Raw genomic sequence first — 21,545 nt, forward strand, 5'->3', positions numbered from 1 at the left:
TGTGATCCTCTTCTCAGAGTAACACACTTATTTAGGAATATTTAGCGTTTAAAAACTCACCAGACATCAAGAAAGTGGAAACAAACTGAGTATAAAATCCAGCCTTTATCTATCCTTAATTTAATTGTCTAACATTAAAAAAATACTCCCGAAGTTAATAATGAGCATATGTTAAATAGTACTGAAATTATACAGCTCCCTGTGGCAAAATAGTTTGAATGATGTATACTATATTTGTATGATATTCACTGTAATGTGTAAATATAATATGAATCTGTGAAACTAATTAAAAGCAAAGACTCTATTAATAATTTGTATCGAATAAGAAAGAAATTAATGAGGGAGTGTCACACTCTAAGTATCAGTACTGAGATCCCCGACAGCCTCCCCCCCACCTCCTCCTCCCCCACACATCTGCCCCAATCCGGGGTATTTTAGGTAGTGAAACTGCACTGTGAACCGTTGGGGTGAAACTGAGATTTGCATGAACAGGACGTTTCTGCAGCTCCAAGAATAGAGCAGGCAGATGTTCTCTGCTCCCCAGGGTGCAGGTGGGGGGTGGGGGGGGTCTTTCAGCAAACCAAGAAGCCTCAGACAACGAGAATTACACTTATATTTGTCTAATTAGCTGCCATTTTTCTCCAAAGCAACATAGTGTAAACTTCTTACAGCAGTTTACCTCTTTAAATAGCACGGTAATGTTTACTACAGTCATACACAACAATTACCTCGTTCAAGGACACTAGAGTATTAGGAAGGATGTGAACCTGGGTCCTTCAAATGAAAGGCGGTGTCTCTAAGCACTAAAGCAGCCGCTGCACGATGACACGGAGCTTTATTTTACTGTACTTTTCATCTGTACTTAATAGAAAACACGGTATATCATAGTTAACCCGAAAGTGACTGCGATACATTACCTGCTACCTTCAGCGTGAGTGGAGGTTACATCCGGCAGGCGCTTCATGTTCTCCGTACGATTCCTACGCTCCTCACGTCACTGCAGGCTTTTCCTCATCTTCTCAAGGATCCTCTCATGCTCTCTGATATCGACACCACAGACGTTGTCTTGTAGAGATGTGGCTCTATTTCCACATCTCCTCTACTGACCAGTCCTTTGTGGGGTCCGGCCTCTTTCCTCTTCTCACAGCGACACCGATTCTCCACAGGTGTGACGGCGAAGGAGCCTCTAACCATCCTGGGTCACTCTTATGGTCCATGGAATGAGCTCACAGTCATTTGTGTCTCTGCTCCCAAAACACACACTGAGAACATGACCTGCTCCACCACTGACTGCTCCCTTCTTTCAGACGCACAAATGTGGTAAAAACCCTTTGCTCGCGATGAGTCGCTGGTGCTTTGGGCAGCGGGTGTTACCGTAGTACAGAGCGATGGTCCTGTGCATGTCTGAATTCAGCCACAGGCAACATGTGCTTTGGAGTCTTTATTATGCATGTTTTATGTTACCTTTAAAGAAATCACACTGTCCAGTGAGTCCAAATTAATTATTAAAACATTTGCTGGAAGGAAGGTAAAAATATGTGAATAATCCAATTTTTTTTTCCTTTTATTCTCTTTTTGATTTTTTTCTGTGTCCAGAGAAGTGTGGAAGTGCCAGACAATTTTTATACCTTGTTTCTTAATAAAAATGACCGCAGCAGCTCGGCGCCCCTTGTTTGAAAAGAACACCTGTTCAAACATTACAGTTCATGTGACACGGCAAATATTAATAAGGACAAGAACTTGTGTGTGTTTGATTGAAAAAATCTTTATTATTCTCAGCTGCATTTCAGATATTATTGAAGCACAAGATCACACAGCGTAACACAGACAGTCTGATGTCAAAGAGAAGCAGAGGACACACTAGATAATAGTGACAAGCTGAGGGTGAAGGGTTTCACATGTAAGCAAAGCACATTATTAACCTCTGTGTTGTTAGTAAAACAGGTGAGAGTGGAACACGGAACAGAGTAAAAACAGAGTAAAAACAGAGTAATCGGGCGGGCGCCCGTCTACGCGGAACAGTCGGATCTCCTGAGCGTCTCGATGACGGGAGTCTGGGAGTCCCGAGTGGCCTTGCAGCTCACCGAAACCACCTTGGACCACTCGCCCGCAGAGAGGCTCAGCGTGTTGCTCCAGCTGTACTTGCCGTCCTTGTCCAGGATTCCGTGGCTCATGTCCCCGGTCCTGGCGCTGCCGTCCACCGTCCACTGCAGCTTCCAGTTAGAGGGGAAGCCCTTGTTGGCCAGACACGTCAGCGTGGCCTCGTTCTTACCGGACACCTCTTGACTAGAGGGGGGCAGGACCGTGAGGACGGGGGTAGCATCGCCTAGGAGACGGCAGAGGTCAGAGGTCATCGGAGGTCATGAGAGGTCAGAGAGAGGACAGCGAGTGGACAGAACGTCTTCAGCAGGGAAGGGATATTGTGTACGATCACCTACGTACGGTGAGGACGAAGAAGAGCTGTTAGTGAAACCCCAGAGGAGGAATTTAGGAGCAGTTTGTGATCGCAGCCCACAGTATGAATGAGGTCTATGATAATAATTATGTCCATAAACACAGCGGAACAGATCCTCGGTCATTTTTACCTCCGCGGCTCAGGGGTAAAAACTATTTTCTACTCTTCTGTACATATTGATACAGACCTTCTGGACACTGATTTTATTCACTTTAGAATCGATAGATTATAAAAACTGTACGAGTGACTAAAATCAATTCCAGTTGAAGGACATGGACATATTGAAATGAAATTGTATATTTATAGAATATATAATATATACAATGAAATACATAATGAAATATATATAGACATACACAATGAAATAATATATATATAAAATTTCATTAATGACCACTAAAACCTGATAACTAACACAGACAAACTGCATGAATTATGAATTATTCTACATTTATGCCTATTTACCCTTTTACTGACATCTTTAAAATAAATATAAGCTTGGAAAGGAGCAGCTGGTATTATAGTTATTAGAGCTGCTACCTTTGGACCTAAAGGACGCAGGTTCCAATCTCACCTCCAGCTCTTGTACCCTTGAGTAAAGTACACACACACACACACATTTTAGAACCGCTTGTCCCATACAGGGTCACGGGGAACCGGAGCCTACCCGGCAACACAGGGCGTAAGGCCGGAGGGGGAAGGGGACACACCCAGGACAGGACGCCAGTCTGCCGCAAGGCACCCCAAGCGGGACTTGAACCCCAGACCCACCGGAGAGCAGGACTGCGGTCCAACCCACTGCGCCACCGCACCCCCTCTCTGAGTAAAGTACTTATCATGAAATTGTTCCAGTAAAATTACTCAGCTGTATAAATAGATTAACATTGCAAGTCGCTTTGGAGAAAAATGTCAGCCAAATAAAGAACTGTGATATGAATTAATAACCTCCAAAGAATTACAGGAAGAAAATGCACTTTAAAACGGTAAAAAAAATTCCGCAGTAAACAAACATGTTAAAGATGCATCTTATCGCTGTTATGAACTCATTAGGAGTTTTGACATTTATATCATCATTTACCTTCATAATTTACCATCATTATTAACCATGATTTGAAGCTGTTTTCTTAAACCAAAGTTCAGTGTAACAACTTCCACTGAAACAGCTGAAAACACTCAATTCAGACACTGAGCAGGAGAACAGAATGTGCAGGTTGAATAAAATCATTTACATTAATTATTGTACAGTGTTCAGGGTATAACAGAGTAAAAAGCTCTTACTTCCAACCTCCAGCCTGGTTCCTCCGCCGAACGTGACCCACAGTGATTCAGAGTCTATTTGTGCTCGTACAAAAACCTCCTCAGAGGCTCGATGTACCGTGAATGTACTGTGTTTACCTGGCTTTCATGGTAAATTTTAATTTACTCTCCTGACTGGTGGGTAAAAGAGAAGAATCACATCTGTGCGTCTATTTTTGTTAACATGATGAGCTTTTAAAATAACATATGAACTGGGTTATCCACTTATTCCTTGACAAACTTTCTTCTTCAAATTATAAGAAAACTGTTCTCATCTGAACAAATTAACTGCAGAACGACGGGAAAAAGTAGAAAATTCTAACCTAAAAGATAACAATCCTTATTTATTTTAAAGAAAAGTGAGAAGCGACACTAAACCAGGTGTATTAAAACAAGACACAGTGCTGTATAGAAGGAGAAGGTGTGTAAAAAGAGCTTTCCTGCCCTTTCATGAAAGAGATTTGCTGTTAAAAGATATTTAGAAATACTTACTGCCAACATCGATCCGGGTGCCGCTACCAAAAGTCCACCACAGTGAGTGAAAGTGGTTGAGGAGCCGCACAAAAACCCCCAGTGCGTCTCTGAGCGCTCCCTGCGCTTCCTGACCCTCATTTAACACTCATTTTACCCTCATTTAACACTCATTTTACCGTCACATTACCCTATGAGTCTCACAACACTGCATCATGTAAAAGAAATTTATTTGTACTCTAATTAATTTTTCATTTATATTAAATATAATTTATTTAACTATTTATACTCTCATCAGTTTATACTTTATGTATATTTATTCATAATTTATTTATACTCTCATGTTTGTATACTCTGTAAATATGTTATTTTTTTATTCTGTAATTCTGTGTCAGCTGTTTGTTGTCTGTAAATACTGGAAGCATCTAGAACCACAGCAAATCCTACGTGTGCATCAGGACACTTGGCCAATAAAACTTATTCTGATTCTGATTCTGATTCAGATTCAAAAATACTCACATTCATACACGTCATGTGTTTGTGACATTTCTGTTAATATGAATTTCACAAAAATCATTTACAGATTTATGACAAAGAAGATCCTTTTAAAAAGTGGTCTTTAAACCTGTATAATTTAACTACAGAAGAAAAAGAGCAGTTTTTGTGTTTCCTTGTCCTGTCCTTACAAATTAAACGAGATATATTGTTTAAAACAGTTGTTTCTCCAGAGCTCTGAACTTTGTGAGCTTTTTATTCATCCCACAGTCTCTCCTGGAGCGCTGACTGCTCGTCGCTGCAGTTCATCCCTGTGGCCAGAAGGCGGCGCTATTCCAGAAATCAGAATTTCAAAATGAGCTTCATTGCCAAGTATGTTTCACACATACAAGGAATTTCTCTTGGTGACATAAACGTTCACAGCACAGACAGAATGACAGTGACAAGACACAGATAATAAAAACAGAATAAGTGAATAAAAATGTAAAAATACACAATCTACAAAATAGATACTAGACGTTATGTGTATGTACAGGTATGTTATATAGAAATGTAAGGGAATGTAAATAAGAGGTATGGTGTGTTAAATAAATATAAGTATAAATAGTGTTGTGTATGGCACATGTTTATTGCCCAGTGGGGGCATTTAACTGTTCATGAGGTAGATGGCCTGAGGAAAGAAACTTTTCTTGTGCCTGGCTGTCCTGGTGCTCAGTGCTCTGTAGCGCCGGCCAGATGGCAAAGGTTCGAAGAGGAAGTGGCCTGGATGTGAGGAGTCTAGAATGATTTTGCTCGCCCTTTTACTGACTCTGGACGAGTACAGCTTTTGGAGAGCTGGGGGGGATGTGCCGATGATTCTTCCAGCAGTCCGAACTATCCGCTGCAGTCTTCTGATGTCTGACTTCGTAGCTGAGCCGAACCAGACAGTTATAGAAGTGCAGAGGACAGACTCGACGACTGCAGAGTAGAATTGCATCAGTAGCTCCTGTGGCAGGTTGAACTTCCTCAGCTGGCGAAGGAAGTACAACCTCTGCTGGGCCTTCTTCACAATGGAGTCTATGTGGGGCTCCCACTTCAGGTCCTGTGAGATGGTGGTGCCCAGGAACCTGAATGACTCCACTGTTGCCACAGTGTTGTTCATGATGGTGAGTGGGGATAATGCTGAGGTGTTTCTCCTGAAGTCTACAATCATCTCCACCATTTTGAGCGTGTTCAGCTCCAGGTTGTTATGACTGCACCAGACAGCCAGCTCTTGGACCTCCTGTCTGTAAGCAGACTCGTCGCCAACCCGGATGAGGCCGATGAGTGTGGTGTCATCTGCAAACTTCAGGAGTTTGACAGAGGGGTCTTGTGCGGTGGAGTCGTTGGTGTACAGGGAGAAGAGCAGTGGGGAGAGCACACATCCCTGGGGGGCTCCAGTACTGATTGTGCGAGTATTGGATGAGAATTTTCCCAGCCTCACTTGCTGCTGCCTGTCTGTCAGAAAGTTGGTGATCCACTGACAGATGGAGGTGGGCACAGAGAGTTGGGTTAATTTGGACAGGAGGAGGTGTGGGATGATGGAGTTGAAGGCTGAGCTCAAGTCCACGAACAGGATCCTCACATAAGTCCCTGGTTTGTCCAGATGTTGCAGGATGTAGTGCAGTCCCATGTTGACTGCATCATCCACAGACCTGTTTGCTCGATAAGCAAACTGCAGGGGGTCCAGCAAGGGTCCAGTGATGTCCTTCAGGTAGTCCAACACCAGTTTTTCAAGTGACTTCATGACCACAGATGTTAAGGCGACAGGTCTGTAGTCATTAAGTCCTGTGATTTTGGGTTTCTTTGGGATGGGGATGATGGTGGAGCGTTTGAAGCAGGAAGGAACTTCGCACATCTCCAGTGATCTGTTGAAGATCTTTGTGAAGATAGGGGCCAGCTGGTCAGCGCAGGTTTTTAGGCAGGCCGGTGAGACACCGTCTGGGCCTGGTGCTTTCCTTGTCTTCTGTTTGCAGAAGACCCGACACACCTCTTCTTCACAGATCAAAGGTGCAGGAGGGGGTTACTGGAGGTGTTAATCGATGTGTGGAGAGAAGGTCAGAATGGGTGTTGGGTGTGAGACAGGGTTTTTCAAACTTGCAATAGAACTCATTCAAATCGTCGGCCAATTGTTGAGTTGACACGGTGCTGGGGGATGGCGTCTTGTAATTGGTGATGTCTTTCAGGCCTTTCCACACCGATGCAGCATCGTTGGCTCAAAACTGTTTCTTCAGCTTTTCAGAGTAGTTTCTCTTAGCCACTCTGATCTCCTTTGCCAGTATGTTTTTGGCCTGTTTGTACAAGACTCCGTCCCCGTTCTTGTAGGCGTCTTCTTTGGCCCGACGAAGCTGTCTGAGTTTTGCAGTGAACCACGGTTTGTCATTGTTGTATGTTAGATGAGTCCTGGTAGGATGCACATATCCTCGCAGAAACTGACATATGATGTTACAGAATCTGTGAGCTCATCCAGATCGCTAGCAGCAGCCTCAAAAACACTCCAATCGGTGCACTCGAAGCAGGCTTGTAAGTCCTGCACTACTACTTGTTAGTCCATCTTTTAACAGTCTTTATTACAGGTTTAGCTGATTTCAGTTTCTGCCTGTAGGTCGGTATAAGATGAACCAGGCAGTGATCAGAGAGCCCCAAAGCTGCCTGTGGAACAGAGTGATATGCATCCTTTACTGTGGTGTAGCAGTGGTCCAGTATATTACTGTCTCTGGTAGGACATGTAACGTTGTCCGGAATGGCTTCATTCAGCCAAGTTTCCATGCGAGTTATTTCAATACACACGTTCCCTGTGTTCCACTGCAGGATCTGAACATTTTCCTCCCCGCTGGACCACAAAAGAACCAGCAAAGAGGAGTTGAGCTCCCGTTGATATCTCACACACACACACTCACACAAACATTTTCTGAACCGCTCGTTCCATACGGGGTCATGGGGGACCGGAGTCTACCCGGCAACACTGGGGGTAAGGCCGGAGGGGGAGAGGACACACCCACGCCAGTCCACTGCAAGGCACCCCAAGCGGGACTCGAACCCCAGACCCACCGGAGAACAGAACCTGGTCCAACCCACTGCACCCCCGCATCCATAGATATCACTTTACTCCCTTTTACCCTCATTAACTATGCAAATCAGTGAATTTTTTTCTGTTGCTGGTAGTATAGTGGTTAGAGTAGCTGCATTTGGACCCAAAGATTACAGGTTCAGATCCCATCTCCAGCTGTAATACCCTTGAAGAAGATACTAATCCTGAACTGCTCCAGAAAATCACCCAGCTGTATAAACGGGTAAAAATGGTAAGTAGCTTAAAGCTGTAAGTTGATTTGGAGAAAAGCATCAGCTAAAAGAGGAACTGTAATGTAATTCTGACTGGACAAGGTAAAACAAGGTGATTTTAGAGGGAACTGTTCCTATACAAGCACAAAAAAAAACCCCTCTGCCCTTCGGAACTGCTGAATCCCTTAACCACATTAAAGAAGAGACTCAAACCATATTTCTCTTGGATCAACTTCTATTCTGATTTCCTAACTGCTCCATAAATTTGCACCATCTGTCACAATCACCTCTGTACCTCCGATCAAGAGTTGGTTCCTGTGTAAAAGTAACAATAAGGGATTTTTTCTCCTTGTTTTATGTGGAAATTCATTTTCTGTTGAATTTGACTTTAATATTGTTTATTAAATTACTGTGTTTTTTTCATAAAGGAAGAAATGATTACCATCAACACCTACTTTCTGTTGTGCTTTTCACATTTTAAGAAGGTGCCACTGATGGACTGTAGGACCTTGTTTGACTCCATGTACTTGGTCATGTTGGTATCAGCGAGACGCTCTGGGATCAGGAGAGACTCAGGGAACAACAAGTGTTTCCATTCCTGTCTGAGTGTTGAGAGAGCAGTTATTCTGCGAACCCAACAGCCTCTTGCACTTCTTGTGTCGTTGTGGATCGACTCCTGTCTCTGAAGTCCTTCTAGAACCTCCACGATACTGTACATTCACAGGCATTTCAGTTTTCAGTTATATGTGTTGTGTGTGCAAAGTGGATCCATTGCTTCTTTAACAGAAAAAGATCATTTTTCTCATCTTTAATATGTCCTCAAAACTGTTTGTAGCCCTCACCTGCTTTAAAATGGTGATGTCTTTACCACCCCTCCTCCCCATATCAACTGCAGTGGCTCTCAGCTGCAGCAGTGCAGTAACTGTACTGTGTGTCTGGGGGGGGGGGGGTTTGTACGGCTCTATAACACTGTGTGAACACTGGTTTGCTACTGACGGAGTGTAAACTCTGACAGTAATAATGTCCTGCATCTTCAGCCTGGACTCCACTGATGGTCAGAGTGAAATGAGACCCAGATCCACTGCCACTGAATCGACCTGGAATCCCTGACTGACGGTAACTAGCGCCACCGATGAGGAGTTTAGGAGCTTCTCCAGGTTTCTGAAGGTACCAGGCTAAACACTGCTTACTCCCCGATGAACCATAGTAACAGTTACTGTGAACAGCAGAACTGGTTCTACAGCTCATACTGACTGTCTGTCCTGGGAGAACAGCTGTCGCTTCAGGACTCTGAGTCACAGTGATTTGACCCCTGGATCCTGAAACAGCGAGAAACAAAGAGTGAGTCCATAAAGTGAACATGTTTCAAATAAGAGTAACAGCGCAATTTCTACATGTACTTGGAGTCTGCAGAATGAAACACAGTAATGTTGTTACATTAGATATTGATGCTGACATTTTTACTGACACTATATGAAGAGTAATACCTTGGAAGCAGAGCAGCGCAAAGATCATCACAGTGACCATCGTTGCTGTAGTATCATCCATGAAGGAAGGACAGCTGTCAGCGACAAAGTGCACAACCCTGAGGACTATAAACACTCCCAGAGCGCTGGAGCATGTGCTTCACGAGTTACAAGAACTGACTTTATAAAGGATTTTTCAGGAGCATGTTGTCGTCGTCATGTGGGGGGAGGATATAGTTTGCATGAGGACGTACTTTGCATTGACAGCACATGCTCCAGCGCTCTGGGTGTGTTTATAGTCCTCAGAGTTTAGCGCTTCATCACTCACAGCTGTCCTTCATGGCGAAAGAGTTCACAGCAACAATGGGATTCATGGGCATCTTCATGTGGACCTTGGCTCTGTGGATTCAAGGTATCTTCTTTACCATGGTCCTTGTTTTCAGCTTCTGTATTCAAGGTACCTCTGAAAACAGTGTGAAATTGTGTCATTTCTCTACTTATATATCGTGTTTCATTATTTCTACAGTAGAAACTAAAACCAGTCCTGGTGCAGTTAGAAGGTCAAATGACCTGAAATGTTGAATCTTTTTATTTCCAGAGTCCAGCGGACAGTTGACTTTGACACAGTCCCCTCGTGTGGAAAAGAAACTCCCTGGACAGTCAGTGACTCTGAGCTGTAAAGCCAGTGGCCCTTTAAACAGCTGTAGTAGCTGCCTATCATGGTACCTTCAGAAACCTGGAGATGCTCCTAAACTCCTCATCTATGGTGTTACTTCCCGTCAGTCTGGGATTCCAGATCGATTCGGTGGCAGTGGATCTGGGACCAACTTCACTCTGACCATCAGTGGAGTCCAGGCTGAAGACACAGGAGATTATTACTGTATGGGATCTTACTACAGCAGCAGTAGCTGGATGTTCACAGAATGTTATAGAGCCAAACAAAACCCCCCCAGACACACAGTACAGTTACCACACCATTGCACATGGGACCCACTGCACTTACTGATGGGACATTAACTGCTGTGTTCCAGTACGCAATATACAGTATTTATGTCTGCTGTGATTCAATAACACACACAGAGTCAGGAGATGTTGGTTGGGACCGACACTGTTTTACCCCTTTCTTACCATGTGGGAAACGACACACAACACCCTCATTACATGTAACTTTGCCAATACCTAAAAAGTTGAGGAGACTGTTGAGGCAGGATTTGCTGTTCATTTCAGGCAAAATGGATATTTATTACCTGTCATTTTGCATTATTAATATTTGTGGTTAATGATGATGAGGATGGATAGTTGCATTGATATGGTCATTTGCAGTGTATAAAATCCTCCTGCTCCTCACACCACACTTTTCCCAGCCACTGTTCCAGGCCATGATGATCTCTCCTCTGAACTACTGCAGTGCCTCCTGACTGGTCTTCTAGTCTCTACTCTCAAACCTCTCCATCTAATCCAGAATGTCAGTGCACGTCTTGTGTTTGACCTGCCAGAGCATCACCAAGTGCTCACCCCCTCTTGTCTTTCTTCACTATAGTGGCCTGTATCACATCCAAGATGCTGCTTAGGGCTGACAAGGATCAGCACCCTGGTACCTACAAGACCGATCAATCCCAACAGTAGCACTAACACCCCCCACCTCTCGCCACTTGCTTGTTCCACTCAGAAGAAGCTAAAAATCCAAAGTGCTACTCGACACTCAGTGAGAGACGTTGAACCAAACAGTTCAAAAATGGTGTCACTTCTGACTGCTCCTCGAGTTTCTCCTGCTCCCAGGAAGAGAAAAGCAGAAGTTTGAAAATGATGAGTCTTATAAGTAGGAACATGGAGCCACGTTTACATTTACATTTACATCTACATTTATTCATTTAGCAGATGCTTTAGTCCAAAGCGACGTACATCTCAGCAAAAATACCATTTGTGCATTACATTAAGAGAAAGAGACATGGCTGCAGACATGTGACTCTTAGGTAAACCTAATTTGTTACCTTCCACTTCATGCACCGATGTTCATCGCTCGAGTAGGTGCATAGAATGCAGGATAGGTGAATCCTGATAACCTCCTACCAAAATTTTTATTTTTTTAGAAAAATAACAAGATACACAAAATCACATGTAATGCCGGAGTAGCAGCTGAATAAAGGCTTATCTGGGGATGCTCATGAAGTTATGGTGCATGAACATTTACACCATACATGAGCTGGAGAGCTCTTGGGCGAAATGGGAGGGGCAAGTCATTCCAGCACAACGGAGCCAGAACCGAGAACCTCCATGCTTTACCCTTCGTGCGCGGGACCACCAAGCGAGCAGAAGTAGACGATTGATCAAGACCTGTAAATAGCTGGGATCAGTTCTACTGACACATTTGATCTTGAATTTGATCCTGACAGCTGTAGGAAGCCAGTGCGGAGAAACGAGCAGAAGAGATACATGGGAACGCTTTGGCAAATCAAACACAACTCGTGCAGCAGCAACATTCTGTATCAGCTGTAGAGGTTCGATGGCGGTAACAGGAAGGCCACACAAGAGAGAGCTGCAGTATCCAGATGGAAAGTCACCATGGCCTGGACAAATAGTTGGGTGGAGTCAGTAGTGAGGTAGGGACGGATCCTGTGAACATTATGCAGTATGTATCTGCAGGACTGGGTTGTGGCTTCGATGTGCTGAGAGAAAGACAGACTTGTGTCAGTTGTCACTCCCAGACTCTTAGCCAAGGAGGTAGGCGACATGAGTGAATTGTCCAGCTTGACTGATAGATCGTGACAGGAGGACAGGCCGGGTGGCAGGTGAAGAATCTTTGTTTTGGAGAGGTTGAGTTGGAGGTGGTGAGATGTCCAACAGGCAGGCAGCGATGTGTGTGGAGATGTCTGACGCACCAGATGGAAAGGAGAGGCACAGCTGGGTATCATCAGCATAACAGTAGTATCTGAATCCATGGGAGGCTATGACTGGACCGAGGGAGGAGGTGTAGATCGAGAAGAGAAGAGGACCCAATACCGAGCCCTGCGGGACACCAGTTGAGAGAGGCAGAGGAGAAGAACGAGAGCTCCGCCAGACCACTTGATAGGATCTATCAGAGAGGTAGGACTCAAAACAACACAACATCTGTGTTACATGTTCCAGTGGAGGGGACACACATATTTACATTTGATATCCCCGTGACCCCGTAAGGGACAAGCGGTTCTGAAAATGTGTGTGTATCCTCTTTGCAGTTATTACTTTGGCCATAGTGGGGGGTGTGGTGGAACAGCAAGTTTGGTTGGATCCTACTCTCTGGTTGGTCTGGGGTTCAAGTCTCGCTTGGGGTGCCTTCTGACAGACTGGCGTCCCATCCTTGTGTGTCCCCTCCCCCTCCAACTTTACACCCTGTGTTGCCAGGTTAGGCTCTGGCCATGGTGTGTGTGTGTGTGTGTGTGTGTGTGTGTGTTTGTGTGTGTGGTAAAAACTTGACAGAGTGATTTGTGCACAAGTGCCAGCAGTGATGAGGCAAAGGACCAGAATACCAGTATATTTTGTGGAATTTATGAGGAAGAAACACGTGTCACTCTTCGCATCAGTGTAAATATTGAAGAGCAGCAAGGTTGTGTTCACACCACCGCATGTGTGACAGTGTGTGTTCACATGGATTTGCATAGAGAAACACTTTGCATTGACAGCACATGCTTCAGCGCTCTGGGAGGGTTTATAGTCCTCAGGGTTGGACACTTCAACACTGACAGCTGTCCTTCATGGCAAGAGAGTCACCAGCAGTTATGGGTTTCATCACAACCTTCATCTGGACTCTGGTCTTCATTCAAGGTCAGTTGGAAGGAAAAGAGTTCAAAATACACTTTAGGTGAACTGAACAATTCTGTGAGCAAACATAAGATACAGTTCGATCAATAATCAAATATACTGCATTTTTCATTTGTCAGTATAACTTTTTGTTCTGTTTCAGGATCCAGGGGTCAAGTCACTGTGACTCAGAGTCCTGAAGCGACAGCTGTTGTCCCAGGACAGACAGTCAGTATGAGCTGTAGAACCAGTACTGCCGTTTACAGTAGCTGTTACTATGATGGATCAGCTAGGCAATGTTTAGCCTGGTACCTCCAGAAACCGGGCGAAGCTCCTAAACTCCTCATCTATGGTGCTACTATCCGTCAGTCAGGGATTCCAGGTCGATTCAGTGGCAGTGGATCTGGGTCTCACTTCACTCTGACCATCAGTGGAATCCAGGCTGAAGATGCAGGACATTATTACTGTCAGAGTTACCATAGCAGTGATGTGTTCACACAGTGTTATAGAGCCGTACAAAAACCCCCCAGACACACATTATAGTTACTGCACCGCTGCACCTGAGATCCACTGCAGTTAACTCTTATGTTATACATTTACATTTCTTACAATATATTAACTTTTTGATCACAGAAATATGTTAAATGAAAATTAACATACATCTCAAGAGTTGCCATAACATTTGCAGTTAACAAATACATGTATGAATGAAAATTCAAAGTGAGCTACAAGTCATTAGAAACACATGTTGGTGTTTTAATAGATTAAATTTTTTTTGTTTTTTGGGTGATATATTTCTCATTCTTAAGAAATCATTGTAATCCAGTGCCCTCATAGTTTTTATTTCCTGTCGGACTCCATATTCTACCACAAGACATCTGAAGATGTCAAACTGATGATGAAAAATGACCAAGTGAGACAGGAGGCCAAGAGTGTTTCCCGGCACTGTTCCTTTGTCTCATCTGTTACCCGACACCTTCGGTCCCCTTCATTCAGTGCCTGTGCCATTCTAGTGTTGGTTTCTCATTCTCCAATTCGCTACATTAACTGGAAACGAGCTGAAACGTGTCCAGGAACGGCTGAGAGAAAACTAAGATCACAGTTGTGACAATGAGGAGCTGCAGTTGTTCCATCACCTGATGTCTCACAACAGGAGGCATGAAACATTACTGTGCAAAACCCTTTTTTTACACGACACACGTTCCTACAACGTCAGTGTGATGTGCAGCAGCGTCGAGAGTCCAGACAGAGATCAGGGATGGTGCCGGAGGGTTTATTATGTCTTTATTATAACTGACAATAAGAGAGCAGAGCTCCAGCAACAAACAGCAAATGAAAGTGGTCTTTTGGGTCCAATGAAACCAGCAAAAGTGAAGTTTTGCAAAACAAACCAAAATGTTAAAATATCAGGCATTCCACCAACTGAGTGATAAATAGTGCAGAGCTTTATTTCCACTCCTTTTTCCAGGAATCATTTTCTCTTTTAAAGAAACCTGTAATGGAGTGAAGTGGCTGCACCTGGTACTTGTTTCCTCTTAAAGTGACCCGAGCAACAAAGAAAACCGGATGAGGTTCGAAATGAGAGAAGAGGGAGCCTTTGGAAGGTCTGGACACAAGTGTTTGGGGCACAGGGAGCAAATATCTGCACATTTCTGGAAGCTCAACAAGTGTGAGATCAATTCTAGCTGAGCTACATCCTTTTCCTGGGTTGAACATCGATGGAACTGTTACTGATTGTTATTATAGATGCAATTAAATGCTTTGGAGAAAAGCATCAGCTCAACTTATTATTTCAGCCTTTAAATATAAAGTAAGAATAAATGAATGAAAAAGGTGCATGAACTTGGCAATAGAAGGAATTCCCTCTCGCTGATCAAGCTGACATGGTGGGAAAGTCCAAAGAGGGGCTTCATTACAGAATTATAAGAGGTGAAAGTGGAGCTGGAAATAAAGACTACGTGGTGGCGTCGACTGAGAGTTGTTGTGCTGATTATATCATCTTTTCAACACGAACCTGAATTTTGGCCAAGTGGAATGATGATAGAGTGAACAATTACAATAAAAACAATTAAAGTAATTTTAGTTATTAATACATGAAAAAAGAATGTTCTCAATGAAATACACACATTCATGTTTAGTTGCATTTAATTTTACTTATTTTAATGTTATTGAAATTAATATAATTACATTTATTTTAATTAACTAATTTGCAAGGTTGAAAAAAGGCATTACTTTCAAACTCTTCCCTGTTGTCACAATCCCATGTATTGATAAACTGCAAAACTGAGAAACCCAAACATGTTGTTCTAAACGATGCTGGGAAGTGCAGAGTAAAAACAAAGCAGCAAACTTTTAAATCACGGAAATTGACAGGTTTTCGTAAGTGTTTTGCATGAGGAGGTACTTTGCATTGACAGCACATGCTTCAGCACCCCGGTGGTGTTTATAGTCCTCAGGGTTCGACACGTCGTGACTGACAGCTGTGCTTCGTGGCGACAGAACAAGAAACTACAATGTCCTTTATCGCCGTTTTTATTGGGATACTTGGATTTTTCATTGATGGTAAGGAGCAAAGTATGACTGACATCTCTGTCATTTTCTCTCGTCATGAACATGTTTTCAGAACTTTAATACCTGTACAGTAACAATTTAATTTCTCTCACATTCCTTAGAATCCAGAGGTCAAGTCACAGTGACTCAGACTCCTGAGGTCAAAACTGTTCTTCCAGGACAGACGGTCACAATCAACTGTAAAACCAGCCAGGATGTTTACGCTAAGTGTGGTTCATCTAATTCCAACCCTTGTATGGCCTGGTACCTTCAGAAACCTGGAGAAGCTCCTAAACTCCTCATTTACTATGCTGCTACCCGTCAGTCAGGGATTCCAGATCGATTCAGTGGCAGTGGATCTGGGTCCGACTTCACTCTGACCATCAGTGGAGTCCAGGCTGAAGATGCAGGACATTATTACTGTCAGAGTTACCATAGTGGCAATGTGTTCACACAGTGTATTAGAGCCGTACAAAAACCCTCCCAGACACACAGTACAGTTACTGCACTGCTGCACCTGGAACTTTTTGCAGCTGCTGATTGGAAAACTGGTTCAGAAGTTTTTAAAATGATTTATTTAATATTATTACGATATATTGTCAATTTTTCATCTCAGAAATTCCTAAACTGCACTTTGGGAGCTGGAGAGGAGGATGATCATTATTGTGTAAACTGGTAAAGCACAAGAATAGAAACAATCATTTACTGCTCAGCTGTTTTGTCTTTCAGAACATGGTAGCATTTATATCGTTTACATGGTTTTAGATAGATAGATAGATAGATAGATAGATAGATATACTTTATTGATCCCACAAGGGAAATTATTATGTTACAGCAGCAGAACACAAGTCAGATAAATACTTGCAATATATATTTTAAAAAACATATAAAACAAGTGGAAAAATTCAAGTTAAAAATACAAGATAGAAATATAAGTATGTACAATTATGTATACAGTTGGAAGAATAAAAGAATAAAAGGTATATTAACTAAATAAATTAAAACAGTATGTAGTGCAACAGTAAAGTGCAAGTTGTACAAAATGGTAATATAATCATTATGAAGTATTAACAAAATGAACTAAGAAAAGTGCTGAATAGTTTATCTGTCACACAGAGGTGAGCTGCTGTACAAAGTTATTGCGAACGGTAGAAATAATTTCCTGAACCGTTCTTTACGGCAGTGAAGCTGAATGAGTCTTTTAGAAAATGAGCTTCGCTGTCTCTGCAGCAGGCTGTGAAGTGGGTGGGATGGAGTGTCCATGATGGAGAGCAGTTTGTTCAGTGACCTCCTATTCCTCACCGACTCAAACGTCTCCATGTTCTGTCCAATGATGATACCGGCCTTACGGATGAGTTTGTTCGCCCTGCCTGCATCTCTGGCATTGATGCTGCTCCCCCAGCAGACCATATATTTCTGAGATAACACACAAGTTAAGGACATAAAGTGTGATCAGCGGGGGGTCCAGGAGAACTCGCCAACTTGTCCAATGCCGGTCACATCTCCATCAGGGAAATGTGGTCAAGTGTCTGAAATCTGTGAAATGACTGCAGAAGTGATTCGACAGGAGAAAACAGAAGGGGACTTCTGGACTGGAGGGGAACCTTTCGTGGGCTTCGTTTTGTCAGGTTGCAGTAAATTGTGTATCTGTGTGGTAGAAATACAATAGAGTGTCGATGACCTGAACTAATCGAGCCCAAGATTGGTTTGGGTAATAAAATGGTTTGGAAAATAAAACATACATGATAATACCCAGTTTGTATGAAACAAAGTGTAAATAGGCCTGTAACTAGTTGTACACAAAGTTATTACTACAGTTTTTTGAAACGTCAGGTATAATTTAAAAAGTGATCTCAGAAATGGTTTGTGAATAATAACCAAAACATTATTCAATATTTATTTTGAACTGACTGAATTATTTCACATGGTTTCCACTATAATTCACACTTTTTTACATAAACAGGAATAAAGACAACTGCACACTGAGCACAGTACTGCAATTTTTTTGGGGGGGGAGGGGATTGCAGATCTGATGACTGACGGTTGGGATGATTGAAATTCAGATAATAGACCCTTTACTGCATGTCCAACACACAGGGCTCTGTCTGATACATATTGTACATATTATTTTTTTCGGTCTATTATTCTCAAAGGAAGGAAAAGACACAGACACATCCTCGGAACCGCTTGTCCCATACGGGGTCGCGGGAAACCAGAGCCTAACCCGGCAACTTAGGGCATAAGGCTGGATGGGGAGGGGACACACCCAGGACATGACGCTAGTCCGTCACAAGGCACCCCAAGCAGGTCTTGAACCCCAGACCCACCAGAGAACAGGACCCGGTCCAATCCACTGCACCACCGCACCCCCCAGGAAAAGGCACATTTAGTCTAAACAAGTGAAACTGAAACACCTTTCTGATCACCTGACAAGGAAAGATCCCAAGTACCAAGGTTACCAGAACGGAAGTAAAAACAACAAAGATGAATTGATACTCTACTGTAATATGAAATACTTCAAGGATATGAGTGTATATGTTATATATTTAAATATATATTGTTATAAATATATAGACATGACATATTGCTGCATCATTGGTCTTTCAAAGAGAACTTCATTTGCTCTGATGTCTCCAAGGTGACTTGAACCATCTCACCATGGTTTTTCAGAGGATGGTTGATGGTTGAATCTCCCAGGAATGGTGTTTTTCTTCATTTGAACAACATACAGGTGGTCCCCGATGGTTCAACTTGCAATTTTACAATTGACTTTACGATGGTGAGCTGGTGATAGAACGTCAGAAGACTCTGCATCTCGCAGTCAGACATACAGAGGTGTGTATTATCTGTATTTAATGCATTTTTGGCTTATGTTGGGTTTCAGGGAACGTAACCCCATCGTAAATCGGGGACCACCTGTATTCAGTAAACATGGTCATCACATTCTTCTAGTTGTCGTTCCCTCTGTTCTGTTTAAGTTAAAAGGCACATACATACTCTCAGTTGTTGATGGAAGATATCCATCCATCCATCCATCCTCAGGATCATCTTCTTCAATGCACCCATCTGTCCCATCTGTCCTTCCTCCTGTTCTCTAAAAATGTGTTTATTCTTGATACCATCAAAATTTTTAACACCACTGTGTTTCTCAGAGTCCACGGTTTCTGGCTGGTTCAGCAGGGTCTTTTTCCCCAAATCCTTCTTTCTTGCACCATGGTAATTCTGACACCATTCCAGATATAGTGAGTCCTGGTGAAAATGGATGTTTCGTTGGCAAGTAGTTACAGACAGTAGTTACACAACACCGCACTTGTCATAGTGTGTGTTCACATGGATTTGCATAGAGAAACACTTTGCATTGACAGCACATGCTTCAGCGCTCTGGGAGTGTTTATAGTCCTCAGGGTTGGACACTTCAACACTGACAGCTGTCCTTCATGGCAAGAGAGTCACCAGCAGTTATGGGTTTCATCACAACCTTCATCTGGACTCTGGTCTTCATTCAAGGTCAGTGGGAAGGAAAAGGGTTCAAAATACACTTTAGCTGAACTGAACAGTTCTGCGTGGAAACTCAGATACAGTTTGATCAATAATCAAATATACTGCATTTTTTATTTATCAATATAACTATTTGTTCTGTTTCAGGATCCAGGGGTCAAATCACTGTGACTCAGAGTCCTGAAGCGACAGCTGTTCTCGCAGGACAGACAGTCAGTATGAGCTGTAGAACCAGTTCTGCTGTGTACAGTAGCTGTTACTTTGCTGGATCGTGGGGTAAGCAGTGTTTATACTGGTACCTTCAGAAACCTGGAGAAGCTCCTAAACTCCTCATCGGTGGCGCTAGTTACCGTGAGTCAGGGATTCCAGATCGATTTAGTGGCAGTGGATCTGGGACCGACTTCACTCTGACCATCAGTGGAGTCCAGGCTGAAGATGCAGGACATTATTACTGTCAGAGTTTACACGCCGTCAGTAGCAATGCAGTGCTCGCACAGTGTTACAGAGCCGTACAAAAACCCCCCAGACACACAGTACAGTTACCGCACCGCTGCACCTGAGATCCACTGCAGTTGACTCTTTAACTTATACTTTACATTTTTTACTTTTATTCAATACATTTTTAATTTTTTGATCACAGAAATACATAAACTGAAAATTAACATGCATTTCAAGGGTAACCATAAAATTTGCAGTTAATGAATGAATTAATTAAAATTCAAAGTAAGTTACAGATCATTAAAAACACGTTGGTGGTTTGAAACATTAAATGTTTTTAGTTTTTTGATGATGTTTGGGTGACATATTTCTCATCCATAAGAAATCATTGTAATTCAGCGCCCTCAAAGTTTTTATTTCCTGTCGGACTCCATATTCTACCACAAGACATCTGAAGATGTCAAACTGATGATGAAAAATGACCAAGTGAGACAGGAGGCCAAGAGTGTTTCCCGGCACTGTTCCTTTGTCTCATCTGGGACCCGACACCTTCAGTCCCCTTTAGCCCCTTCAGTCACCTTCAGTCAGTGTCTATTCCATCCTAATGTTGGTTTCTCATTCTCCAATTCGCTCCATTCACTGGAAACGAACCGGAATGTGTCCAGAAATGGTTGAGAGAAAACTAAGGCCACAGTTGTGACAATGAGGAGCTGCAGTTGTTCCGTCACCTGATGTCTCACAACAGGAGGCATGACACATTACTGTGCAAAACCCTTTTTTTACACGACACACATTCCTGCTACGTCAGTGTGATGTGCAGCAGCGTCGAGAGTCCAGACAGAGATCAGGGATGGTGCCGGAGGGTTTATTATGTCTTTATTATAACTGACAATAAGAGAGCAGAGCTCCAGCAACAAACAGCAAATGAAAGTGGTCTTTTGGGTCCAATAATACCAGCAAAAGTGAAGTTTTGCAAAACAAACCATAATGTTAAAATATCAGGCATTCCACCAACTGAGTGATAAATAGTGCAGAGCTTTATTTCCACTCCTTTTTCCAGGAATCATTTTCTCTTTTAAAGAAACCTGTAATGGAGTGAAGTGGCTGCACCTGGTACTTGTTTCCTCTTAAAGTGACCCGAGCAACAAAGAAAACCGGATGAGGTTCGAAATGAGAGAAGAGGGAACCTTCGGAAGGTCTGGACACAAGTGTCTGGGGCACAAGGGGAAAATATCTGCACATTTTTGGAAACACATGAAGTGAAAGATCAATTCTAGCTGAATTCCTTTTCCTGGGGTGAATATTGATGGAACTGTTACTGATTGTTATTATAGATGCAATTAAATGCTTTGGAGAAAAGCATCAGCTCAACTTATTATTTCAGCCTTTAAATATAAAGTAAGAATAAATGAATGAAAAAGATGCATGAACTTGGCAATAGAAGGAATTCCCTCTCGCTGATCAAACGAACATGGTGGGAAAGACCAAAGAGGGGCTTCATGACAGAATTTTAATAGGTGAAAGTTGAGCTGGAAATAAAGACTACGTGGTGGCGTCGAGTGAGATTTGTTGCGCTGATTATATCATCTTTTCAACACGAACCTGAATTTTGGCCAAGTGGAATGATGATAGAGTGAACAATTACAATAAAAACAATTAAAGTAATTTTAGTTATTAATACATGAAAAAAGAATGTTCTCAATGAAATACACACATTCATGTTTAGTTGCATTTAATTTTACTTATTTTAATGTTATTGAAATTAATATAATTACATTTATTTTAATTAACTAATTTGC

The 21,545-nt window shown here is 42.7% G+C and overlaps 1 gene segment (V, D, J or C); it reads right to left on the reverse strand.

Annotated features, from left to right (window-relative positions):
- Positions 1 to 1,745: 1,745 nt before the first annotated feature.
- On the reverse strand, positions 1,746 to 4,273 carry LOC114909275 (Ig lambda chain C region-like). The segment is given in 3 exon segments: positions 1,746 to 2,326; positions 3,734 to 3,854; positions 4,244 to 4,273. Coding segments are annotated over 3 exon segments (447 nt in total).
- Between the last annotated feature and the right edge of the window lie 17,272 nt (positions 4,274 to 21,545).

This window comes from Scleropages formosus, chromosome 21, assembly GCF_900964775.1.
Source record: "Scleropages formosus chromosome 21, fSclFor1.1, whole genome shotgun sequence".
Taxonomy (NCBI): domain Eukaryota; kingdom Metazoa; phylum Chordata; class Actinopteri; order Osteoglossiformes; family Osteoglossidae; genus Scleropages; species Scleropages formosus.